We start from the raw sequence: 23,315 nt of genomic DNA, 5'->3' as shown, positions 1-23,315 counted from the left end.
AATAGGTCTTGGGGGTGGCAGCCTTTCAGTGTTGCAAATCTCTCTGTATACATCCACTATAGAAGTCCTTAGAGGAGTATAAGAGTGATACTTTCTGGGCCTCTCGAGACCGGGTTCTTCCTTTTTCCTGACTTCCCTCTCTCTTTCCCTAGAGGAGGAAGTAGGTCCAGGTCGTGAACTCAAGTCTCTGAGTCTTGCATTCTCTTCCATATTGATGTACTTTTCGGCCCTTTCTTGTACATCACTTAGAGAAACGGGATGTCTTTTAGATATGGACTGTGAGAAGGGACCTTCTCTAAGTCCATTGACTAACCCCATTATTACTGCCTCTGTCGGCAGATCTTGAATCTCTAAACATGCCTTATTGAACCTTTCCATATAGGCTCGTAAAGACTCTCCGACCTCCTGTTTTATTCCCAGGAGGCTCGGTGCATGTTTTACTTTATCCTTTTGGATTGAGAACCTCATCAGGAATTTCCTTGAGAGGTCTTCGAAACTAGTGATGGATCTTGGGGGGAGGCTATCGAACCACTTCATAGCTGCTTTCGATAAAGTGGTCGGGAAAGCCTTGCATCTCGTAGCGTCGGAGGCATCGGCTAGATACATCCGACTTTTAAAGTTGCTAAGATGATGCTTGGGATCCGTAGTTCCATCATAGAGGTCCATATCAGGGCTTTTGAAGTTCCTTGGAACTTTTGCCCTCATGATGTCTTCGCTGAAAGGATCTTCTCCGCCCGGGAGTTGATCTTCTCCTTCATCACGGGAGTTCTTGAGGGAGGATTCTAGCTGTAAGAGTTTCCTTTCTAACTCTTTTCGCCGTTCCATCTCCTCTTTAAGGTACCTTTCGGTTTCCTTTTGCCTCTCCCGCTCTTGTTCCAATTGCTCCAAGCGGCTATGGACCAATCCCATTAGTTCAGTTACGTGAGGTGGTCCGCCCTTTTCTGATTCACGTCCATCTGAGGAATTTACCTTCGGATTCTTTACTCCGGAGGTACCCTCTCTGTGTTGATCGTTATCTTGTTGTTGGGCTGTGTTTTCATTGTCATTTCCCATGTCCAGATTCTCTTGGTCAGAATCTGTTTCCACATGGCCCTCTTCGTGGGATCTATCCGCCATCGTTGAATGATCTCTCGGGTCCCCGGCAACGGCGCCAATGTTACGGTAGGTAACCGGAGATTAATAACGCGGATGGCGTTAGGCGGCCCAAGTGTGTGATGGAGGAGGACTCCGGGCAGGTCCGTGACTCGGAAGGCTCCGTCCGACTTGTGCTCGCGTGTGAATGGGGGGTGGTACCTGCAAAGACACTCCGATGCCTAAGTTAGCAAGAGCGTAAGCAGGTCTTAGAGAGTATTGGACTTAGAGATACCTGAGGGCGTGTCAGTGTATTTATAGAGATGAGCCAATAACCACCGTTGGTGTAGTGCCGTATCTTTAGGGTGGTAACCGTCCCTATTATCTTGGGGAGGTTAAGATATGGCTTTATGAGGCGGTTAGAGAGATTTTAGGGGCGGTTGCTCATTTGAATGAGTGTTTACCTGCCAGCTAATCTTTCGTCCGACCTCTTCTGACCAAGTCATGGTTGATACCGACTTCTTATGTGAAGGTCGGTACTTAGCTAGGCTCTAATCCTTTAGATTAGGCCTTTTGATTGGACCTGGGCCTTTGTATTGGGCCAGGGTATGAACACCCTCATCATTCCTGTATTGCCATGATCACTTTTTGTCACTCTCAAAATCATTCCAATTTACCATGGCAACACCATCTTTAAACCAACACAGAATTTTTTTTTGGCAATTCTTAATCCAAAAGAAAATCAACCCCATAAGCATTAAAACTACTGCAAAATTGCCAAAAAAGTAAAAATCAACATAACGAATACAAATATCCATCAATTTAAACATCAACTCAAACAAAGAATAAATTATCATCCCATCTACAGCAAAAAAAAAAAAACACCACAAATAAAATTCAATTTCAAATTCAATATTTATAAAATAAGAGAATGAATTATCATCCCATCAATTCTATGTATCTTTGTCTTTGACGCGCACACACATCAACTAAAAGGTGCCTAAATTACTAAGACTTATAATGTCCTAATACAATTATAACACTTAGTTAAAACGAACTAATGAGTTGACTGTTTAACTCATTCAAAATGCTTAAAAACAATCATTTAAGATTTATTTATATAATTTTTTATATATTTATAAGTTCTGTATTTATTTATTTGTTTAAAATATATAGAAAAATAAAAATTTATTTATATATGTATTGGTATATTTTATTTTATTAAAATTTATCAATATTTTTTTTAATGCATCTTTTTATTTTCATTTAATAAAATTCAACGTTCATAAAAATAAGACATATAATAGACACCAAATTATTTAGACTTATTTTTAGACACAATAAAGCAGTTTCTCAAAATTTAAAATTTCTCTAGTTAGAAATAGACATCAGCATATCTATAAATGTTCTTAATCAGGACCAATAGTTTCTGTTAAATTTATACAATTAATTCGTCATAATATAGTATATTAAAAGCAAGTGGAACATTTTCCCCTTAATTCATTCTTATTAGGTGGTGCTACTTTCTTGTTGGCTCTTAATAAAGGGAGTTAGGCAAATTGTTTAGGAGGATAAGGCTACAGTTTATATTCTCACATGAAAAACGCTGATTATTATTCTTATGTGGTAGCCAACGGTATGTTATGTGGCCCTTATTAACCCTTTTGTTTGGACCAACAGAAGAATGACCCTACAACTTGGTCAAATTCAAAATAAACCTTGAATCAGACTTCACATTCCACTAGTCCAATTCAATTTCTCACATGCCAATTATGACTATAACCATTAGGTTTTATTAGATAACTAACATCCAATACCAAAGAAAAAAAAAAAAATCTAACATCTGCTGAGTTTGATCAGAGGGACAATCAATCAAGGAAGTATGACATCTAATAACCAAAAAAATCAACAAAATTATAAAATTTTCAATAGGGAAAAGAATGAACAATTATATAATTCCCCATGAGGGGTTGACTTTGATACAATGGCAACCACAATCTTTAAATGGAAGGGTTGCTCTCAAAATGAATCAAAGGTGAGCTGTATGACTAGTGAGCTATAAAGAGTTAGTGAGAAGATTTACATTTGTTAACCACACACTCATCAAGAAATTGATTGACCTGAGAGGTGTACAATTTGGGGTGATTTCTAAAGTGATCAACATGGGGTGAGGACACAAAATTGCATGCCCTCACATCATGCCCTGATTTGCGCTGCGCCTCGACGAACGACTCCACGGAGTCTGCAGGTATAACTCTGTCTGCAGTGCTATAGATGTATAACTGAGGACAGCTTGGTTGCTTTGATGATAACACATTCAAAACATCAGAGAGCCTCCTGCATTACAATAAGATTACCATTATGGTTAGAAACTCAAAAGATAGATATTCATTTAGGAAAATAATGCTCTTGGTTGGTTACACTTTAGAAGATACAATAACTTTTACATAGGAAATTTTATCATGATATTTTCTTATCAGCTTTATCTTAGAAGCAAGGAATGAATTAAAAGACCTTACCTATTCACTGTAGGGAGATTCAGAGTGATCTCAAAAAATTTCTTTAGTATTAATAGCAAAGCTGCTTCAGTTAGTGCAGGTTTGGGTCCTGAAGCTTCCTCGCGGCCAATTGATACCTTAATGCCGGATTCATTAGAGGTTACATATCCCTTTGTGGCCACACTTCTTTTCTTGAGAAACGCTGCAGAGAAACCTGAAGCCCATACCTGAGAAAGTAACTGGATAATTAAAATCACATATAGCATAAACCTTCAGCATATTGGTTGATTTCTAATCTTCCAATGCAAACTAAAGACATGAAAATTAAAAAATCAAAGAGTGACAAATGTGCAAGTGCTAATGTCAAGTCCTAAGATGTCTGAGAGATCAAACAAAATGATTGAATGCCAGAGTCACAATCCAACAAACGCAAATGTAACTCAGAATAATAATATTGAAAAGCAAAGAATTCAGAAAACAAGCATGTTAGAGATACATATCCACAACAATTCGCTGAGTCTAACAAGTGCAATACCTCAGGATCAGGATATGCAACAGGTGCAGAATCTACAATGCAGCCCTTAATCCTATCCATTATAGACAGGCCCTGCTTTTGGCATTGCTCCAGAATAACCCCATATCTGCAACAATGTAAAATACCAAACCAATCAAGCAAGGAACAAATGCTTCTCACCAAAGAAGAATAATCCAGATTTTATGCTTGTATACTTAACAAATGTCACAACTTACGTTAACCATCCAGTGTTGCTGAAAGTATGAAAGACCATATTCTTTTCATTTTCCCCTTCTAACCAATCAGCCAAGTGGTCTACAAGCAAATGAACATTCTGTTCAGCTTTTCCTCCTGGCTTATAACTGAGGACCTCATCCATGGGAAACGTGAAGGTAATGACATGATACCCCTTCGAAGTATACCACTCTGCATACTTGTTCAGATGCCTCTGCTTTGCTCCCAACCATCCCAACAAGACCACAACAGTCTTCGACTTCACAGACGAACCGTCCAATACAGCACTTGGTTGGGGCAAATGCCATTCATACATGCCCTCAGAAGATGAAGTGGACACACCACGAGAATGCACACAAGGCCTAGGCAATCTAGAGAATTCAGCAGATCGATACACATTCCAAAGAAGCGGCGATGAAGCAACAGAAGAATGGTAAAAATTGGAAGCACAATTGTGGCCCAAACTTGGCACCCGGAGTTTGACATTAGGCAAAGGTGCTGGAATCCGTGTCACAAAAGAAAGATCCGCAAGTTTTGAAACGGAGATATGAGAAACCCATGCTGTACTAAGTTGTTGTATTGAATTGCATGCCGTGGAATGTGCCAAATTGGAGGTAGAGCAATAATCACTTGTTGTTGTTGTTGTTGTTGTTGTTGTTGTTGATGATGATGTTGTTCCACTGGATGGGAATTTATCAGAAAACTCGGCAGAGAAAGAAGCCACAGCAACCGCAGCAGCAGCAACAAGGGGTCGCTGAATGGCTCCTGAAAAGTTACTCATTGATCACACAAATTTAATGCCAAATACCATTAACGCCTTGTCGCCCTTGTCAATAGCTCAACCAAACCCCAAAATCCGAACACCTGCAAAATTCAATTTTGATGGCAAAAAACAATGCTTTACGTGAAGCAAAGACAACCCAGAAGGAAAAAAAAATTGGGATAGAGAAAAAGGGTAGGTGGGGTTGTATCAAATTTGAAACGTGAAAGGAACGCGGAGTAAAATAATGGAATAAAAGCGTTAAGGTATATTCGGTTGGTGGAAGAGATTATTCCAAAGAAGAAGAAGAACCTGAAATTTGGAATTTGTGGGGTTTGAAACTTTGAATATGCGTCTCCAAGGAACCGGGCTGTCAATGTTGATTCGACAGCCCGATTGGAAGAGAAGAATCTGAGTGTGAACAGAAACAAAACACCGCACCGACCCACAAAGATAAATGCTGATTTATGGAATGGGGTCACCCAATTGGAATCAAATTGAGTTTAAACCCCTTTCGTTGTCTCCTCTCTCTTTGTAAAACCAACGCAACGCAACCTGAATGAAAAGAAAAAAGTAATAAATAATAAAATAGTTGAAGGTTTCTCTTAAAAAAGGTAGTTATTTTTCCTATAATGTTGGGGCTCTGGTGAAAGAGAATGGACCAACCGGATTGAGCCACGTGGTGCCATACTCCAACCGTCCAAAGTGACGAATATGGGAGTTGAATATGATAAGATTAATTAAGATGGGGGAAGGTATGGGAATGATAATTGATAATGATATGACTCATTCTGTCATTCATGCGACCCATACTTTAGTTTTGATTTTGAAAGACGCTTTTGCCCCTTCACATGTTTATATATTAGCCTTAGGATTAAACTTGAGACTGAAAAAAAAAAGAGGGTAGGTTTTGACTTTGGTAAGAATTAAGGATTCTTTAAGGATTATGTGTGTGTAAATTTAATTATCAAGTGATCATAGTTTAAAATTAGTGGCTAAAAGATATGAATTAGATAAATGATAATTTCACTCTTATTTTTTATAATTTTTTGGTGATATCAGTTGGATGATGTATCACAAAATTATTGATACCACGTATCAATATTTATAAAACAAAATAACCCATCTGACTTGTGGAGTTATGGTTGTATCCTTTGAATAATAAATAATTATAGTTACATAGAATCCAAAATTTTCTTTAAAATCTAGTTTAATTTTATTAGATTAAATTTTTAAAGTTTTGAAAAAGTAAAAGCCTTTTTAACATGATTTAAACGACAAAAATAAAAGTTCACAGCACATCAACGTATAGTGATTGGCCTTTTCCATCCACTTTTGTTAGTCAATGTCTGACTTTGTAAACAGAGAAAAGTCAAATTTCAAAATAAGCAATCTAATGTCAGCAGAGTCATATATTGATTATCTATTGATTACGTGACATAACATCATCTTAGTCACTAAATCATGATTAATCAAAAGATTATTACTATTATACATATTTAATAAATAAATTAAAAATAAAAGCAAAATAGAATTGGAGATAATCAAAATCCATCAGACCTTGCTCAAAATTGACATTCTAATTCTATATAATAAGAAAAAAAATCAAGTTGGGTTGGCTTAGTAGTTAGCTCACTAATCCGCTTAAGCAAATGTTGGGAGTTCAAATCCCGTTTTATGTATGCAACAACTCATTGACCAGTAGCAGATCCTAAAACTCCAATCTGCGACAGATTAGTCCTTGGCCTGATACTGTGGGTAACCAAAATATGAAAGGAAAGAAAAGCCAGCTAAAAAAATGTGATTCATCAAAGGTGGAATTAAGATGGTGAGGATCTAAACTACCTGAGAAATATGATTCTTTCTTTTTCATTGGTGGAAATCCATTGGAATGCTCAAAATAAATCTATTGTTTCCAAGACCAATCTCCACTCTTTCCACCAGATTTATGCTTGAGCCTTATATCTGTAATGACTATATCTTTTGAAGCAGCCTTGCACATATCATAAACTGTTAACCCAGCAACAGAAACTGCTGTCATAGCCTCCATCTCAACCCCAGTTCTTCCTGTTGTTGCAGCTTCCCCTTCTATCATCACACTGAATTCGTCGTGATTCAGCTTCAAATCCACCTGCACATGTGTAAGGTTTATGTTATGGCACAAGGGAATCAGGCTGCTGGTTTGCTTTGCAGCAGTTATCCCGGCGATTTTCGCGACGGTAAGCACATCCCCTTTTGCCATTTGATTAGCTGAGACCAAGTTGAACACCTTCTTTCCAAGAAGTACCTTGCAACCGGCAATGGCGGTTCGCTTACTACTTTCTTTGGGAGACACATCCACCATTTGAGCTTCCCCTGAATGGCCAGTGTGAGTCAATTCAAAAGAATTTTCATCTATCTTTTGAGACATCATCATCTTTGATTCATTGTTGACATGAACATTGCTTGCAGAGCTAGCCAATCCCTCACCAGGAGGCTCACCAAATACAGATTCCATTTCCTGAAACAGTAATAATCAAATGAGTAAAGTAACAAATAAATCTTGAGGATTTACACTTTGAAAATATTAGTCCTTAAAAAAAAATACCAATAAAATCTTTTAGAATGACAAATGTAGACACACTCCGTTTAAATTAATCCGTCTTAATTTGAACTATCTTGTAAGCGTTTGTTATCCGAAAAACTTTATTGGTCCTTTTGTTATTTAGAGACTAATCTATCCGAAATGTAAATCCTCGGTTGTTTATTTGTCACTTTAATCAAATTCATATGTATAGGTGTACTAATAGTATTCTAATTCTAACTCTACCAACAATTTTATGGAAGATAATGAACACAAAAATAGAAATTATAGATAACGAATTTCAGGTAAAGTACCTTTAACAATTTAGAAGTCAGTAAAAAAGAATAATTATAGATAATTGAAGAGCAAAACAAAGTTTACGTAAAAATTAGGTTAAAGTTTAGTATTTAATAGAAGAAAAGGAAGAAGACCTTGTTGAGTTCATGAATGGCACTTGTGAAGTCGCAGTTGCTAATAGAAGAAGAAGAAGAAGAAGAAGAAGAAGAAGAGGAAGTGCACAGCATCCTTTTGGAGTGAGGACATGTTATTATTCGACGAAGCAACATTTGATTTTAGGGATCAGAGCTGCAACCAAAGCAAAATGAAGAATGTGTACTTGAAAGTTGGAATGGAACCTTGATAAGGAATTGAGGAATGAAAAGCCTTGCTAGATTGGAAATCGGGAACTACATCAATTTTGAACAGCAGACAAGAAAGAATTCACTGACAGCAGAGAGCAGACAAGAGAAAATGGTTGCTTTCCTTTGCTGCAAAAGACTCCTCAGAACTTTTTTTTTTCTTTTGGGCTTTTTTTTGCATAGGTTGACACTAATTGGCAATTAAAATACTCTCTAGAAAACCAAGTTGGGTTGGTGTATTGGTTAGCTCATTAGTCTGCTTAAATAAATGTCGAGGGTTCGAATCCCGCTTTGTGCATGCAGCAACTCATTGGCCAGCGGTAAACTCTTAAATGGAGCTCAGTACCGCCACAAATTAGTCATTGACCTGCCAGATTGGGAGATACTGTGGAAAACCAAAAAAAAATTACTCTCTAGAAAAGAGAGCTACTTAGTGTACTCCAAAAAAAGAAAAGGAGAATTGTTTCTGTGCATGTTGTGAGGGGATGAATAGAGCCCAAGATATAAAAAAAAAATCATGAGTTTACATGTAAGATAATTAAGTAAAAAGTTATAAATTTCTTTAATAAAAATATTAAAATATACAAAGAAAAATCTAAGAATAATATTTCAAATAAGCCTTTAAAAAATATTAAATTGTTTTAAAATAATAATAAATCAGTCTTTATTGGTCTCTAATAAAGACATCATTATTTGATAAAAATTTAACATTTATAAAAAAAATTAAAATTCTTAGATTAATTCTAACAAAATAAAACTCTGAAGATTGATTTAGTAATTAAATTTTGTTAAAAATTTAAGTGTATGATTAAAAATTACTTAAGATTATTTGTGATTTTCCCTCAAAACCTAAAATCTATTTAGAAGATCCAATTCACTTATTCAAGGAATATTAGCACTTGGTTTGGCAGAATTAACAAGAGGGTAGAATATATACTCAAAAATAAAACACATCCCACTTTCCCAACCATTTTCGGGTATGTTCATCACCCATAATGATTCAGTATACTGTTGATTTGAATGGATATAATTAATAATTATTATTATGAATTAAACTGAATCATGTCAAGTCCTGGAATCACCAAATTCAATAGGCAAGAACTGCGAATTTGGAGCACCAAAAATATCACTCAGACCTCCATCATAATCTGTTTCTACATGGACAAACTTCTTGTCAATAACTACCCTACACTGCACAACATTTTCTTGACCAAGTAAAAGTGAACACTTCTCATATAAACCTTCCTTTGGTGCTAGATTCAACAAGCAGGATTTAGGAGCAGACACCTTATGCTGCTCGACCGCGAACCTTTCTTGGTTGGTGGCCTTCAATATGAGACGATGCTGTCTACCTAAAAGCTCCGAGACATAGGCCATGTCTCCTACGGCAAGGGCTTCACGAACTCGGGTAGACGAAACCTGTCCCCTCTCTTTAGGATTACTACTAGAAGTTACATTTGCAGAATTCTTGTCCATAACAGATTTAATTATGTAAGCTTCCATGCCATACTCCTCACACAACTTTATTAACTCCAACGCATCTCCGGCTGCTTTATATCCAAATCGGTAGTTCTCTCCTGCAGAAAGTTCCGGTGCAGAACCTCTGTCAGTTTATGTGAGATAAAATATTGGTTCAACATAGTAGATTATGTTTCGCGAAAAGGTTCCAATAGCAAATAACAGTATTTGAGTAAGGTATTGTAGTATAACTTGTGCAAATGCCAGTAAATTATAGAGATATTTGTTTACCAGCAACAACTCCGCGTACCCTAAGCTCTTTTGATAACTTCTCAACAAATTGTTGCGGACTGAGATGCCGAACGCTTGAAAATTCAACATGGAACTCTTCAGGGACCATGTTGCAACAATAAGAAACCCATGATGAAAGAACTCTCTTGCGATCACAAGTAGCAACTATGGGAGGCCTGTATTTGAAACAATTAACAAAATGTATGTTATTGTCGCTGACTTAATAACTAAACAAGAAATGCTGCTACGATTTCCAGTAATTTGGAATCTGATATGCGAATTCAAAATACAACATTGATTACACTATTCAAGGGCAACAGTTGAACTGCCAATGCCACTCGGGCATAATGGCTAACTGATTTCCATGGGCTGCGGCGGAAGGGTAAAAAATATGAAGAACGCATAAACTCAACCTAATACTCACTTCAATTATATCTGACTATGATCCTATGCTAAATAACATTGTATGCTTGAATTGTTTCAATCTATAATGAAGAGTTCACCTATTAGCAAAATCTTGGCAGAAATCGATTTTTGGTTGAAGCAATTAACCAAAAGTGTAAGATTATCTGATGAATGCATGGCTGGCTCTATACAAACAAATACTAAACCATACCTAGGTTCCCATCCAAGTACTTTAGCCATTCCAACAAATGATAAAAGAAATGGAGGACCGGCCCTTGATGCTTGAATTGCGAGTTCTCGATGACCAATGTGCAGAGCATCAAACTTTCCCAATGCTACAATTCCACCTGGCAATGACTAATATCGAGTCAACAATACTACAGTAGTATAGAACATTTGTTCCACTTCTTAGGCTAAAGCTCTATTTTTTTACCATGTTCGTCATCACTATTAAGATGCAAATAGCCTAAAGAATTAAAAAGATACACCAAATCAACAAATCAATCAAATTTAAAGAAACAGGAGTCCAATGCTAATAATGATTACAAGGTTAATGACAGAGCCAGCTCAGACATATCATCAATCACTTTGTCTCCTGAAAAAGCAAGTTACTTCGCTCAAACCCAAAATGGAACAAATATCAGAGAAAACAAATTACCTGCAATACAACTGGGATGCAATTGGGAAAAAAAAAAGGGGGGGGGGGGGTGTTTAAAAGTAGCATAAGGTGAAATGAAAGAGACTAATAACCTGCCACTGAAGATACTCCATCAGAGATCATTTCTCGTTCGTCTTCTTGTTGGCTTCAGAGAAAGAAGGGGTATCATATAAATCGATTATTGACCAAAGCACAATTACAAATAATGCAATTAAAAACTTAAAATTTTGCTATAAATCAAACAGAACAAACAAGACAAATTAGATATCCAAATCCTCGAACTAGCTAGCTTTATATGAGCAGCATGTTAACATCAAACCAAAACCAATTTTTCAGAACTATCCAACAATCCTACATACAACCATGAGCAATTTTTTAACTTTTTTTTTTGGAAAAAGGAAAGAACCCATTTAGTGAAATAAAGAGTAGAACCTGAGAGAGTTGAAAAGGAGGGGAATTTCGCCACGAGGCTTGGGTGGGGTGGCAGAGCAGCAAGACCTCGATTGCACTCTGTTATGGTTGGCAACAATGGTGGTGAGACCTCCCCAACAAGGTTTCAGAAGACATGGAAAGGAAAGTTGAAAGCTTTGGGGTTGAAGTCCAGAGTAACCGAATCTGAAGGTAGTTGGAAGGTGGAAATGAAGGTCGCACTCTCGAAAATGATGGGAAATGCGACTGCCACGACAACCCAACATTGCACCATCAATTTTTCTTTCTGATGGCGGTTCTCCACCTTCTTGCTTTGGCTATAAATTAGTTAATCGGGTAGTTGGGTCATGTGACAAACCGCCCCGATTCTTCAAGACATTTTCGTTGAAATTATAGAAAAAATAGAAGCATTTATATGGTAAAACACATTGATTAAAGACTTAAAGAGGATATAATCTTGAATACTTGGTACGGATGGTACCTACACATTGAATTAATAGGAAAAATCTTAATTTAACTCTTAAAATTTTTAATATATGATATTAAATAAATTAATTAATCTCAATTTTAAATACATATGATAATTGAACAAATATTAATGCATTTAAAAAATAAAAAATGCAGTATTTGTTAAATTTTGAATCATAAATATTAAATTATGAATTCTAAATTCTAAATTTTATTTATTGTTGTCCATAGTATAGGTCAATGATTAATTCGTTGCGGATCTAAACTTCATTTAAGAGTTTATCGATGTTTAAGATAAAATTTAAATCTCCGACACTTGTTTAAACAAACAAGGGACGAGTAAGCTGACTACTTATATAATCTGCTCTTGGGCTTTGTAATTAATATATTTGTTGAGTTAGAATTAATTTTGGGTATATAAATATGATAACAAATATTTATTGGGTTAAAAGTTCAAATTAGTGCTAATGGATTTGTGAGTGGTGCAGGCCCAATACTTCATCTCTTAGCTCAACTCATGTCATTTTACAAACTTCCAATACACAAAATTAAGGCTTCAGTCTAACGCTTATAAAGACAAATTAGAACCAAACACACAAAGAAAGAAAGATCTGTATTTGCTAAGAGAAAGAAAAGAAAAAAAAAAAAAAAAGAAGTGAGAGACATTTGGCATTATTATAAGGAATGAGAGAAAACAAAGATAGCAGAGGATCAAAATTCAAAAGTTGGTAGAGTAAAAACATGCAAGAACAGTAGAGATAGTGGAGCAGCTCCTTGGACAACAAAGGTAGCGGAGTAAAATGAAAAAGCATTACATGCCATGATGCCAAGGAAGACAGCAGCAGCAACGGGCAGAATGAGCAAGAAAAATAAAGAGGTAATGAAGCAATTTGAAGGGAGGGACTCACCCGACAAAGCTGGCCTCACATCAACATTTAAAGACAAGGAAAATAGAGTGACACTTGAGCATCATTTCATACTTTTGAGCTGAAACAATTTCTTTCAATTTTGTGCTTCATTTGAAATTTTGGTATTATGACTATCTAATGTTCATCTTTCTATAATTGAAAAAAAAGACATATTAGGTGAGGAAAAAATTGAAAAAGCCATGAGAGAAAAAGAGACTAGAGATGCATTGAAAAAGCCAAAGAAAATTTTTGTGTATTTGTTATTTGATAAACTAGGATTAATTCCCCTTGTCAAGTTGAGATAACACTTAGTAGCTAATTGAACCGATGAATTCTCCTTTGTCAAATTGAAACAACACTTGGTGGTAACTAGGCTTAGGTAAAAGTTTAGAATTTCATACTAGATAGATTATGTTGTAATTTATTGGTATTGGTATATATAATCAATTTGATTATAGTGAAAATTCCACTATAATTGTGATGGAGACTAGATGTAAGTTTCATGACACAAAAAAAACCGAACCAAGATACATGCTTGCCTCATTTTCTTCTTCCTTAATCTGTTCTATTCTAGTTTCAGAAACAAAAAGCAAAAAAACCTCCTGCATAACCTGCTTCCGCAAAAAAATGCTAAAAACTTATTTTCTGAAATCAACTTAATTCAACTCCCTTTTCTCACGTTCTAGCATTACCACCAATATTTAAGCTACAACAAAAGAAAATTTCGATATAGATGCAATTGACATACCAAAAAGGAGAGGGAATGATATACACAAATCACAACTCACAAGCTTGTATGTATGCCGAAATTTTTGATAAATAAGAAAGGTGGCTAGCAAGTAGCAACAGCCAACCCAATTACACCTATTTTATCTTTCCTATTGTATTTTCCTCACTTTCAGATTATATTATATATATTTAGAAGAAAAATAAATCAACTCATCCTTGTGCTATTCCTTCTTCCCCACCATTTCTTCTTGGCTTTCTCAATTGACCCATCTTCAGTTCCAAGCTTATTCAAAATGACCTTTGTTTCCCTCAGTCTTGCTCCATAGTCCTTCTTCCAAGCTTCAAACATCTGCTTTAATCTCCTAAGTTCTTTGTCTGGGTTCAAACTGGCTTCAACTTGGCCAGATTTTACTTCAACCAAGAACTTTGCATCATCACCAAACACTTGACTCCTCTGCTCGAATTCTTCGGCCAACCGGCTTATAACACTTAAACCAGCACTCATTGATCTTGTTCCAGTGCTTTCTTGGCGCCTATGATTACCTCCCATATCCCAGCTATAATCCCTGTCATCACTTGCATTAACAGATGCATCTGAATTCCTTTCAGAATCATCCATAGCAAGACTCTTCTTTGCAATGGATAGGCTAGATTGTAGGGATCTCATTTGTTTCTGCCACACTTCTTCCATGGATTTCATCTTCAATTCATATTCAGACCATCTGTTATCATACTGTTGAAGACGTTGTTGTAGGATGTCATTTTCCTCTTCTTTCTCTCTGAGGGCAGCTTCAGCTTTAAGTACCCGGCGTTGTAATTCAGCTAGGAAAGATGACTTCACCAGAACCTCATCTGACTCATTAGTCTGTTTTGTAATTCATCATTGTAAGTATCATAATTCACAAAGTAAGATTTCACAATAAAATTCCATGATAGCATCATTTTGCAATATAGTTCCTAAAATTAGAAGAGAAAATACCTTTGTGCCTCCAGATTTCAGTAAACTTAGATCCCCTGAGCATCTTCTGACTAACCAACCACGGATAACTGCAAAATATAGCAAAATTAAAACTCGTACACAATTTTTTAATAAGCAAACTCGTACAAAATGTCTGCTAACTATGCAACTCATGTCCATTGCTGCTTTGCACACTTGAATATTTGATTTCATGAGTTTTGAAAATCTTTGGGGGTGGTGAGATTTTACAAGCACCACTTTCAACATCCTAGCAACAGACGTGTACTTACATGATTGTATGACAACTGCAGCATCAATGGTAGTCTTCAATCTGTTTCTCGCCAATATTGTTTTCGTCTTCTTTTGTATAACCACAGCAGCTCTATGTCTGTGCACTGAAGCTGCATATTCCTTTCTGCTTTTCTCTCCCCTGATAACTGCATGAACAGTAACAATGTCTCCATCTGTTATAAGCCTCAAGGAATATGAAATGCTGAAAATATTAGGAGGGGAAAAAGGAAATACATGATTGAAGAGTAGTGATTGATCTCCAAAGATTTTTGCGGTACAAACGAGCTTGGTAACCCCTGAAGCAACTTTGCACACGCAAAATTCCATGGAGCGTACGATTTCTAGTATCTTCAAGCACTCCAACCTGCAATAGTGGTCAAAGAAGCATAGTATTAGTAACCAGTTCAAAGATGAGGATTAAATGAAGTTTGAAAACTCATGTAGAGTGTAGACATCTCTTTACCTGTCCTGTTCTGAAAAATAGTTTTGTGTAACCAACTTGATACATTTCTGGCAAAATGTTAAACTGATGAAGAATTGCAACAGAAACGCTAAGTGGATCTTGAGATGCAACATTTTCAAGGAGAAGAAAACCATATCTGATACACCATTCCCAAGTCAACAAGAAACGGGTTAGAATCATGCAAAAATCATCCTACGGGTAAGGGGGTGTGGGATGAGATTTGGGAAGGGGGCAGATGTTAATTGAAAGATGTCTTTCTCTATATACCTTCTGGCAAACTTTTGGTGGGACATTCTAGTGGGAAAGCCTGATCTAGATATTCGAACTACTTCCAGGACCCCACAACATCTCAGCTGCTGCAGTACGAGGCCTTGCTCGTATAATCCAGGTGATTGGAGGTTATTAGGTTTAATGCAGCGGATAAAATGTGGTGTAGTGCTCTCTAATCGTTGCATCAGTTGGAATAGTTGTCCCTGGATGCCAACAGAAAGAGTTTGTTTGATTGAAGCAAGATAAATATCTTAACCTAAAAAAAGAAACTGAAAATTTAAGGTGCTAATGCATGGTATGCCATCATAAGTTTTGTTTTGGAGAACATAATTAATGTTCTGTACTAATTAATGTTCTGTACCTTGAATTTTGTGGCAACACTTAGCTTTTGGGAATCTGCTCCACCTGACTTGTGTAAGGGACCAACTGCAGGCTTCTCAGTCTGAGTAAGCATTTGGGTCGCAAATTTCTGAGGAAGATGACATGTACTTGAGGAGAGAAGTTGGATGGAATCCAAGTGCAACAAGTCTCTGTTCTTCTCCAGGAATCCAGTTGTATCATAAATTACCTGAGGGAAAAACAGGTGACATTATCAAACAGTCAGGTAGGATGTGAAACTTTAACCAACAAGCAAACCTCTCGGCTTATAAGAAAAAGTATAGTATGTCAGTTTAAAATTTATTAAATATGAAAGATTCAATAAAAATTTATGGTTAATTACTACTAGCATAAATGTATAATCCATCAAATAGCATCAGAATACAAAAACGCAGTAGAATATCAAATTGCATGCAGTTGCAAATTCCATTCAAAATCTCATCAACATATTCAGATTAAGGAAATACACAAGCACTATATACAAAATAGAACTAATGTAAAATTAAATGAATATGAACAGATTAATACCTCCCCTGCATAATGACATACGGTAAAGGCCTTGTCTCGTTCTCCTTTGAAGCAAGAATTAGAATTCAAATGTTGCTTAAGCTTGTTGGCAAATGTTAAATCTGTGCCATTTGGGAATGTGGACTCTTCGTCCAACAGGGATAGTAAGCCCAATGGTTTCTATACACAAACAAGGAGTTTTCTAATCAGACATGGCAGATTTCCACAACAAAGAATAGAAATATATTAGCAACACCAAATTTCATCCAGAACACACACACACAGAGACAGGCAGACTATTTGCTGTCAAAACAATACAGATTACTTTCTTAATCGTTATTATTAAGGAAGCCCTGCTTTGTCCAATAGATTTGCTCACTTTTATTAGGATTTAGCATGATTCAATCTTATCCTGCATAATATGAATATCAAACACTACAGAATATTACATAGAAAAAATGGGCAAGGAAGATATATACCTTTTCAAAAAGATTAAGGCAATCTTGGTTATCTTCAAATTCAACTTTAGCCCAATCAATCCCATCTTGTATATATTCCTGAAACAAGGTTGCAAACAATTTTTATTTCAACTACGAGAGGTGAGCAACAGTTTTTTTTTTCCTTTTTTATTTTCCTTGTTCTTATATATATATACAAGGTTTAATAAAATACTTTTAAGTGATTCAATATTATAACTTAAAAAATAGTAGGAAATAAGTCCCCACTGCTTCAAAAGTAATACCAATAAGACAATCAAAGATGATTCAGTATAGGATTATTAATAAGGGAAAAGACCCAAAGCAAAATCCAGTAGAGAAGACCAAAAATCTAAAGTAACAAAATCAGGGAGAAATCAAGATGAACTAGGACCCCAGAATGGTTTTGTTTTTGAATTTAGAATTGATATGAAAACATCATTATCCATTGTGGTTTTGTTTAGCAGTCATTTCTATGTGACGCGTACCTCTTGTTCTAACTTAAACAAATGACGATTGAAGTGTTGCTGTAATCTCTCATTAGCATAATTTATGCAGAACTGCTCAAAACTGTTCCTCTGCATATAAAATACACAACATGAACGGAGAACATTTCAAACAGGATAATTACCAAATAGAGAGAGAGAAGAGGAGAGGAAAGGAAGATATAATCATACATTGAATGATTCAAAGCCATAGATATCTAAAATACTTATTGATCTGCCTGTGCGTCTTTTACCAACAGCAAGAGATTTGTTTATTTGTTCAACTATCCAATCAAACAAGCAGGAATATATTGACTTTGCCAAAGCATCTCTCGCATCAATAGCCTACACCATAAAACATGTTACATTTAAGACAAGCTTAATACAATGTTGCCAATTTATGCAGGAATATTAATGCTGATTGACAAAAATTGGCATATACTCATTCAGAAATACAAACACATTCATAATCAGAAGATTTTGCCTCACATGAAATTGATATTTTCAATAGTTACAAATAAAGGTTAATGTCAACACAGTACTTATACTACCTGAGAAAGTTTCAACTTTTGGACAATATTATCGTTGCCAACTTTCATTTTGCGAGTTGTTAATGTAAACTTGAGATCTTCAATGTCACAGCCAATCAACTTGGCAACGCTGAACAGCCCTTCAAAAAGGAGGAAACAAAATTAATCTTCAAGTAAGATATTGATTAATGTATAACACAGGAAAGCAAACGAAATATTGATATGGTTGAAACCCATGCCCGTATGCATATTACAATTATACAAAATGAAAATTATTCGAGTTGAACTTCTGTCATATTCTTCCAAGTTTCCATCATAAGTGCACCAATAAAGATTTAAGAGAAAACCTCTTTAACCCCCCCCCCCCCACCCCAAAAAAAAAAGAAGAAAAAAAATACAAAAGTAAAAAGGAAAGTTTTTTAAATCCAGGGACATTCACAGTGAGGAAATGCAGTAATGTAACTTGTAGATTTAGGTTAATTTTCTCATGCTAATTTCAATGCTTTCGCAGAAGAGAGGATCTTCCAAAAGTGTTCACATATTATAAAAGATAGCCAAACAGATATGCTTTTATAATCTGAAACCTATCGCGCAGAAAACATTTTATCTAGTAAATTCAATCTGTAGACATCTGGAAATTTCTTACCCTCATCTTCAACAGCTTGAACATGATTTTCATTATCAATCACTGTAAACGATACATTTCCTAACCATAATACCGCAGCAAGCATTGCAAATACACTCTCCTGGTCTTCTTTGCTAATATGGACAACATCCAGTGCTTCCTGGAAATCAGTAACAGCATGAGTAAGTACTCTGCATGTCAAGCAATAGTTTCAAATGCAATCCATCAGTGAAAGCAGAAGGAAAAAAAAAAAAATATATGGAAGCATATACTCCATAAACAATGGAAATGCATACCATGACTATACGAAATTCTTCTGCATCATTAACACCAACAATTGAGTAACAATTGCTCTGCCTAAGATATTTGTAGTCTTCAGCACTTCTTAGATTTAGCTTCTCTGAGTCATAACATCAAATATCAGAAAATAAATAATAACACAGCACTTATTTGGTTAACTAGAAGACACAAACAAGTACAAAAAGCTTAAACTACCATAAAAATTAAACACTACATAAAATATCCCCATCAATAAAACACTAAAGAAGAACTACATGCTCATTGGGCTTACATAATGGATTTCCGTAGGAAAAAAAGGGAAGAAGACAATTGCATGCATCAAACATCAAAACAACTTTATTCATCAAAGAAAATCAGGAAAAACAGGTATCACTTGAGAATCAATTCTAGATCAGCCTAGAGTCCTAGACATAGGTGAAAATGGATCTCAAAATACTGTCCAAACATGGATAATTACTGTGAGAATAAATGGTGACCAAGAAACTCAGAATAAAGAAATCATATAGTTTTCATGGTTATCCTCAAATAAAAAGGCCTACATAACAGAGAATGAATAACTATACATAATATGCAGCAAATATGTTAGCTAAGAAAGATAGAAAAGCCAATTAGTCAATTACCCCTTAGAGATGGTGGCGCCCCAGCACATAGCTGATAAAATATATGATAGGACCTTTCACCTTCATTGCATTGGACAACTCTAGACTGTTCAAATATCAAATAAATTTAAGGTGTCTTGATGTAGTATGAACAGAAATTGAGACAGAAAACTAGCTCAGAAGAATGCATCATTACCTTTTCCAGAAGAACTGTTTATGGTATGATCATGCCAAGAGCACCACAGATTAACAGTCAGCACATAGATGCAAACATTTTCAACTTTGTTAAAAACTTATAATGGAAGTAAAGAAATGTAGCTTCAGTCACAATTAAGTAGTCGACTTACATGTTTGGATATTAGCACCACATATTTTTCCAGTTTCACTGAAGTGAATCTCAATGAGCTTCCCCTGTGACAAAGTCAACCGAATTAAGAGATAATTTAGCATCAAATGAGATCAAAAGTCTCAAGAACGACCAACTGAAAGAACTGCTATGATTAATGAGGAATCTTACAAAACGACTTGAGTTGTCATTTCTCAATGTTTTTCCATTACCAAAGGCTTCTAGTATTGGATTAGTCTTCAATATCTCATACTCTATTCCACTTCCACCACCAAGGGCAGCTAAGTACTGCATTGCTATCTTTGCTGTCTCAGTCTTCCCTGCTCCACTCTCGCCACTGAATATGTAGATGATAAGAATTATTATTGGTCCTAATTCAAATGTGTTAAGGGGCACAATATTTAAGAAATCCAAGTTCATGCAGAATGTTGAAGTATCTTCCTTCAGCCAATGTATCAAGACTTCGGCAATGAGAAGCTTATCCCTAACTAATACTTTTCTAGAGCAGTATAAGCATGGAGTCACTGTGCGACCCTTTTAATCTTGTGTAAGACTTAAAACAATATTCAAGCATTACTTGCACAAGTAACAAGAAGATTAAACTTAGATTGAACCAATAATGATAACTTGCTCATAAAATTAGAATTCATAAAAGAAGACTGACCTTATAATTATAGATTGATTTACTTCATCTGGAGAAGAGAAGAAAGAGCCAGAGTAAGGATTTGCTCAAATAAAAGGTGTAAGTGGTCATAAATTTGAAAACTTCATGCATACATGTAAAAGATAAGAAAGAAAAGGTTACCCCGTATCATTTCTCGGATGGCTGTGTCAGTAATGGCATACACATGAGGACTTTCAATTCTTTTACGCTTGTAGGCTTCAATATAATCATTACCATACAGAGGAACTTTCTTGAAGGGATTTATGGCAACCAAAACAGGCCCTGCTTTTGTCTGAATTGTACAAGATATGGCCATATAAGCTGTTATGACTTATGATAAGGAAGCAAATTGATGAGGGGAAAAAATCAGCAATATAAAGACTTACATAGATCATATTCTGGTTGTATCTATATTGTAAGTTGTATAAAACCGAAGGTTCGTTTAAATAACTAAGTTGCATGAGGTCATCCACTCCATCAAGAATATCAGGGTTTGCTGATACTAAGCTTTCATCGTGTACCTTTAAAACCTATGATTAAAAAGGTTAAATATTGAAGTTAGTTAATCAGACCAAAAAGAGCATTTCCCAGTTGTCTCACTGAGTCCAGCTAGATGGAACAAACATCACTGTGTACTGTCGTAATTCTAGATCATATCTTACTTTCCCATCAGGCAGTGAAACAACAGACTCAGTTCCAGAAGATGTTATTATCTTCACCAGCTCCCAATTCCCATTTGAAAGTTGAAGCCAACACTGAACCTTCTGAAATAACGAACTTCAGAAGTAAGGGAAAGAAATAGAAAATTCTAAAATATCCATGTCTTACTAATAATGAGAACAGAAAAACTCAATCTCTTGAACTCAATAATTACATCAGTTATCCAACTAAATAATTGCATCACAGTTATCATAAACTGATTTCAAAGCCTAGAAGCAGAGTGAAATTAAAATTTGAATCCAGAAGTACCTTCTTTGAAGCATAAGGAGTTGTATCACACCACCTGCTTTCTCTAGAGGATGTAGAATTTGAAGAGAGGGGCAAAGGAACAGATTCTGAGTCTTCATCCCCATTTGATGGCCTGTCTTCTTCTAACAACCTAAGCTGTCCACTATAAGGCGAATCCTCATCGAAAACATCCATGTTGCTAGCACAGTCGTGAACTTCCTTAGAAACCTCCACTACTAGTGCACCATTTGCAGGACTACTTGATCGAACTGGATCACCGCTTCTCAATCTAACATCTCCATTCTTGCTTGAAAGACCACCGTTCAGATTATTGGCAACTTTGAAGTCGGGAGGCAATGACTTGATAGATTGGAAGGCAGGTGGGACACTGGATGTTCTAGACATCTTCCCTTTAAAGAGTTCATTCACAACCAATAAAGGTTACCATAAGCAATTGCAATTGGCAAAAAGAGAGATATTATTTCAAAAAGAAAGGAGTTAACTTTTTAAACAAATGGACCTCTCAAACTTTAGGAGAAGGCCCCATAGAATGACTTAATCAGATAAGCATATAATGGAGGGGACCATAGCTTAAGATACAGACTCTACTGTCTAGTGCTCCAGGCTTAAAGTGTTCAATGACACGTAGAACCTCATTCCAAGCTGTAAAATTCAACAAAACACGATTCATGAACCTCACACAACAGGCACAACCCCACTTAGCCTAACCTAAGAGTAAGGACCCTTATTCCCTTAAGCATACACCATCTTTTGCGGTAATGGAACCTAAACATTCTCGATCTGTTCCGTCAAATTCATTCACCTTTGAAAAAATACCTTCACTATTCACGCTTTTTTTCCCCTCTTATGAAATTAAAAAGAAAAAAAAGAGAGAATGCTGCAACATTCGCAGAAACAGATCTTTAGTTCTACTTCAACATCCATCTCTAAGAAAGTAAACTCCACAAGCATTGAAAATTTCAAACAGAGAACTAGAACACACAGAGCTATCAGCTAAGTTGAAATTCCTCGAGTAGAAATCAAAAACCGAAAAAAATCAAGATAACGCTACAAACATTAATCATCCGTTCCTGCTCATTATCGTGTAATCAAGCTGAAGAAGCTCAAAACGAAGAATCAAAAGCACATAATCAACGAATAATTTTGAGTTTTAGTTTTCCAAAGCAGATCCACTTACCTCAGAGAAGAGTAAGATGAAGCTACGATCGAAGTCCGAAAACAAGTGAAGAATCGCTCCGTAATGTTATCGGAGAAGGATTAAGCTAAGATCTTGCAGAACGTCGCCGAGGTTGAACAAGTCTTGTGGTTGAGCATTGAACGAGTCAGAACTCGGTAACTCAGTAAAGAAGAAGACGAAGAAGAATCTGAACTAAATGCGTTCAGAGGATGAAGAAGGGAATGTTTGGATGCTAAGGAAAATAGAAGGAAGCATCCAAATCCAAAATCAAAAGAGTTTATGTCTTTGTGAAGTGTGATTTGTGGTATGAAAGAAGCAGCTTTTTTTCTCTTTTTGCTTTTTTTCAATCCTCCATGCTTAAAGTAATAATAACTCAACGAGGGAGATTAGTTCTAATTTTAAAAACATTATTTTATTATTCATAAATATTTCTATATCTGCTGATAAATCTAAAACATTTAAAAAAATATTATGTAGCACTCTAAAATTAATTGAATATTTATTTCAGCAAATTAATTGTGACGAGACATTGTTAATGTTACTAGAACTAAGAAGTAGATTTTGATTTTAGCATGTTTTATTCTCTGACCATATTCTGTGTATTTATTTTGTGTCTAATTTTGGACCATAAGCTGGCCTGAGGTCCTGACCAT

General features: G+C 35.8%; 4 protein-coding genes across 7 annotated transcripts; all 4 read right to left on the bottom strand.

Annotated features, from left to right (window-relative positions):
• Positions 1 to 2,976: 2,976 nt before the first annotated feature.
• Positions 2,977 to 7,060, bottom strand: LOC112712255 (uncharacterized). 2 transcript variants are annotated; one of them, XM_025765088.3, is made up of 6 exons: positions 6,923 to 7,060; positions 5,390 to 5,632; positions 4,320 to 5,181; positions 4,105 to 4,210; positions 3,591 to 3,796; positions 2,977 to 3,408 (listed from the first exon to the last, which is right to left on the bottom strand). In XM_025765088.3, the coding sequence occupies exons 3-6, from the start codon at positions 5,096 to 5,098 to the stop codon at positions 3,138 to 3,140; spliced, it is 1,362 nt and encodes a 453-aa protein (XP_025620873.1). In that variant the 5' UTR covers positions 5,099 to 5,181; positions 5,390 to 5,632; positions 6,923 to 7,060; the 3' UTR covers positions 2,977 to 3,137. The 2 variants fall into 2 exon arrangements, with proteins under 2 accessions (XP_025620873.1, XP_072059690.1); XM_072203589.1 differs by lacking the exon at positions 6,923 to 7,060 and adding an exon at positions 5,744 to 6,155.
• LOC112712256 (cyclic pyranopterin monophosphate synthase, mitochondrial) lies at positions 6,639 to 8,783 on the bottom strand. The gene is made up of 2 exons (XM_025765089.3): positions 8,072 to 8,783; positions 6,639 to 7,577 (listed from the first exon to the last, which is right to left on the bottom strand). Exons 1-2 carry the CDS (start codon positions 8,204 to 8,206, stop codon positions 6,984 to 6,986), a joined length of 729 nt encoding a protein of 242 aa, XP_025620874.1. The 5' UTR covers positions 8,207 to 8,783; the 3' UTR covers positions 6,639 to 6,983.
• A 510-nt stretch (positions 8,784 to 9,293) lies between these two features.
• On the bottom strand, positions 9,294 to 12,639 carry LOC112712254 (FAD synthetase 2, chloroplastic). 2 transcript variants are annotated; one of them, XM_025765085.3, is made up of 5 exons: positions 11,523 to 12,639; positions 11,183 to 11,235; positions 10,644 to 10,779; positions 10,028 to 10,203; positions 9,294 to 9,855 (listed from the first exon to the last, which is right to left on the bottom strand). In XM_025765085.3, exons 1-5 carry the CDS (start codon positions 11,783 to 11,785, stop codon positions 9,344 to 9,346), a joined length of 1,140 nt encoding a protein of 379 aa, XP_025620870.1. In that variant the 5' UTR covers positions 11,786 to 12,639; the 3' UTR covers positions 9,294 to 9,343. The 2 variants fall into 2 exon arrangements, with proteins under 2 accessions (XP_025620870.1, XP_025620871.1); XM_025765086.3 differs by having other exon boundaries at positions 10,644 to 10,789; positions 11,523 to 11,905.
• Positions 12,640 to 13,617: 978 nt separating this feature from the next.
• LOC112712252 (myosin-1) lies at positions 13,618 to 23,263 on the bottom strand. Of its 2 annotated transcripts, none has more exons than XM_025765082.3 (24): positions 22,663 to 23,263; positions 21,486 to 21,874; positions 21,179 to 21,280; positions 20,903 to 21,046; positions 20,658 to 20,808; positions 20,517 to 20,544; positions 20,024 to 20,189; positions 19,854 to 19,917; positions 19,703 to 19,716; positions 19,528 to 19,612; positions 18,904 to 19,007; positions 18,629 to 18,767; positions 18,004 to 18,122; positions 17,645 to 17,797; positions 17,456 to 17,545; positions 16,971 to 17,048; positions 16,513 to 16,671; positions 15,968 to 16,174; positions 15,604 to 15,809; positions 15,337 to 15,472; positions 15,108 to 15,237; positions 14,873 to 15,019; positions 14,604 to 14,671; positions 13,618 to 14,489 (listed from the first exon to the last, which is right to left on the bottom strand). In XM_025765082.3, the coding sequence occupies exons 2-24, from the start codon at positions 21,867 to 21,869 to the stop codon at positions 13,830 to 13,832; spliced, it is 3,534 nt and encodes a 1,177-aa protein (XP_025620867.1). In that variant the 5' UTR covers positions 21,870 to 21,874; positions 22,663 to 23,263; the 3' UTR covers positions 13,618 to 13,829. The 2 variants fall into 2 exon arrangements, with proteins under 2 accessions (XP_025620867.1, XP_025620868.1); XM_025765083.3 differs by having other exon boundaries at positions 21,486 to 21,869; positions 22,663 to 23,236.
• Between the last annotated feature and the right edge of the window lie 52 nt (positions 23,264 to 23,315).

The sequence above is a fragment of the Arachis hypogaea genome, chromosome 9, assembly GCF_003086295.3.
Source record: "Arachis hypogaea cultivar Tifrunner chromosome 9, arahy.Tifrunner.gnm2.J5K5, whole genome shotgun sequence".
NCBI classification, from domain to species: Eukaryota; Viridiplantae; Streptophyta; class Magnoliopsida; order Fabales; family Fabaceae; genus Arachis; species Arachis hypogaea.
This window is presented reverse-complemented; position numbering and strand designations above follow the sequence as displayed.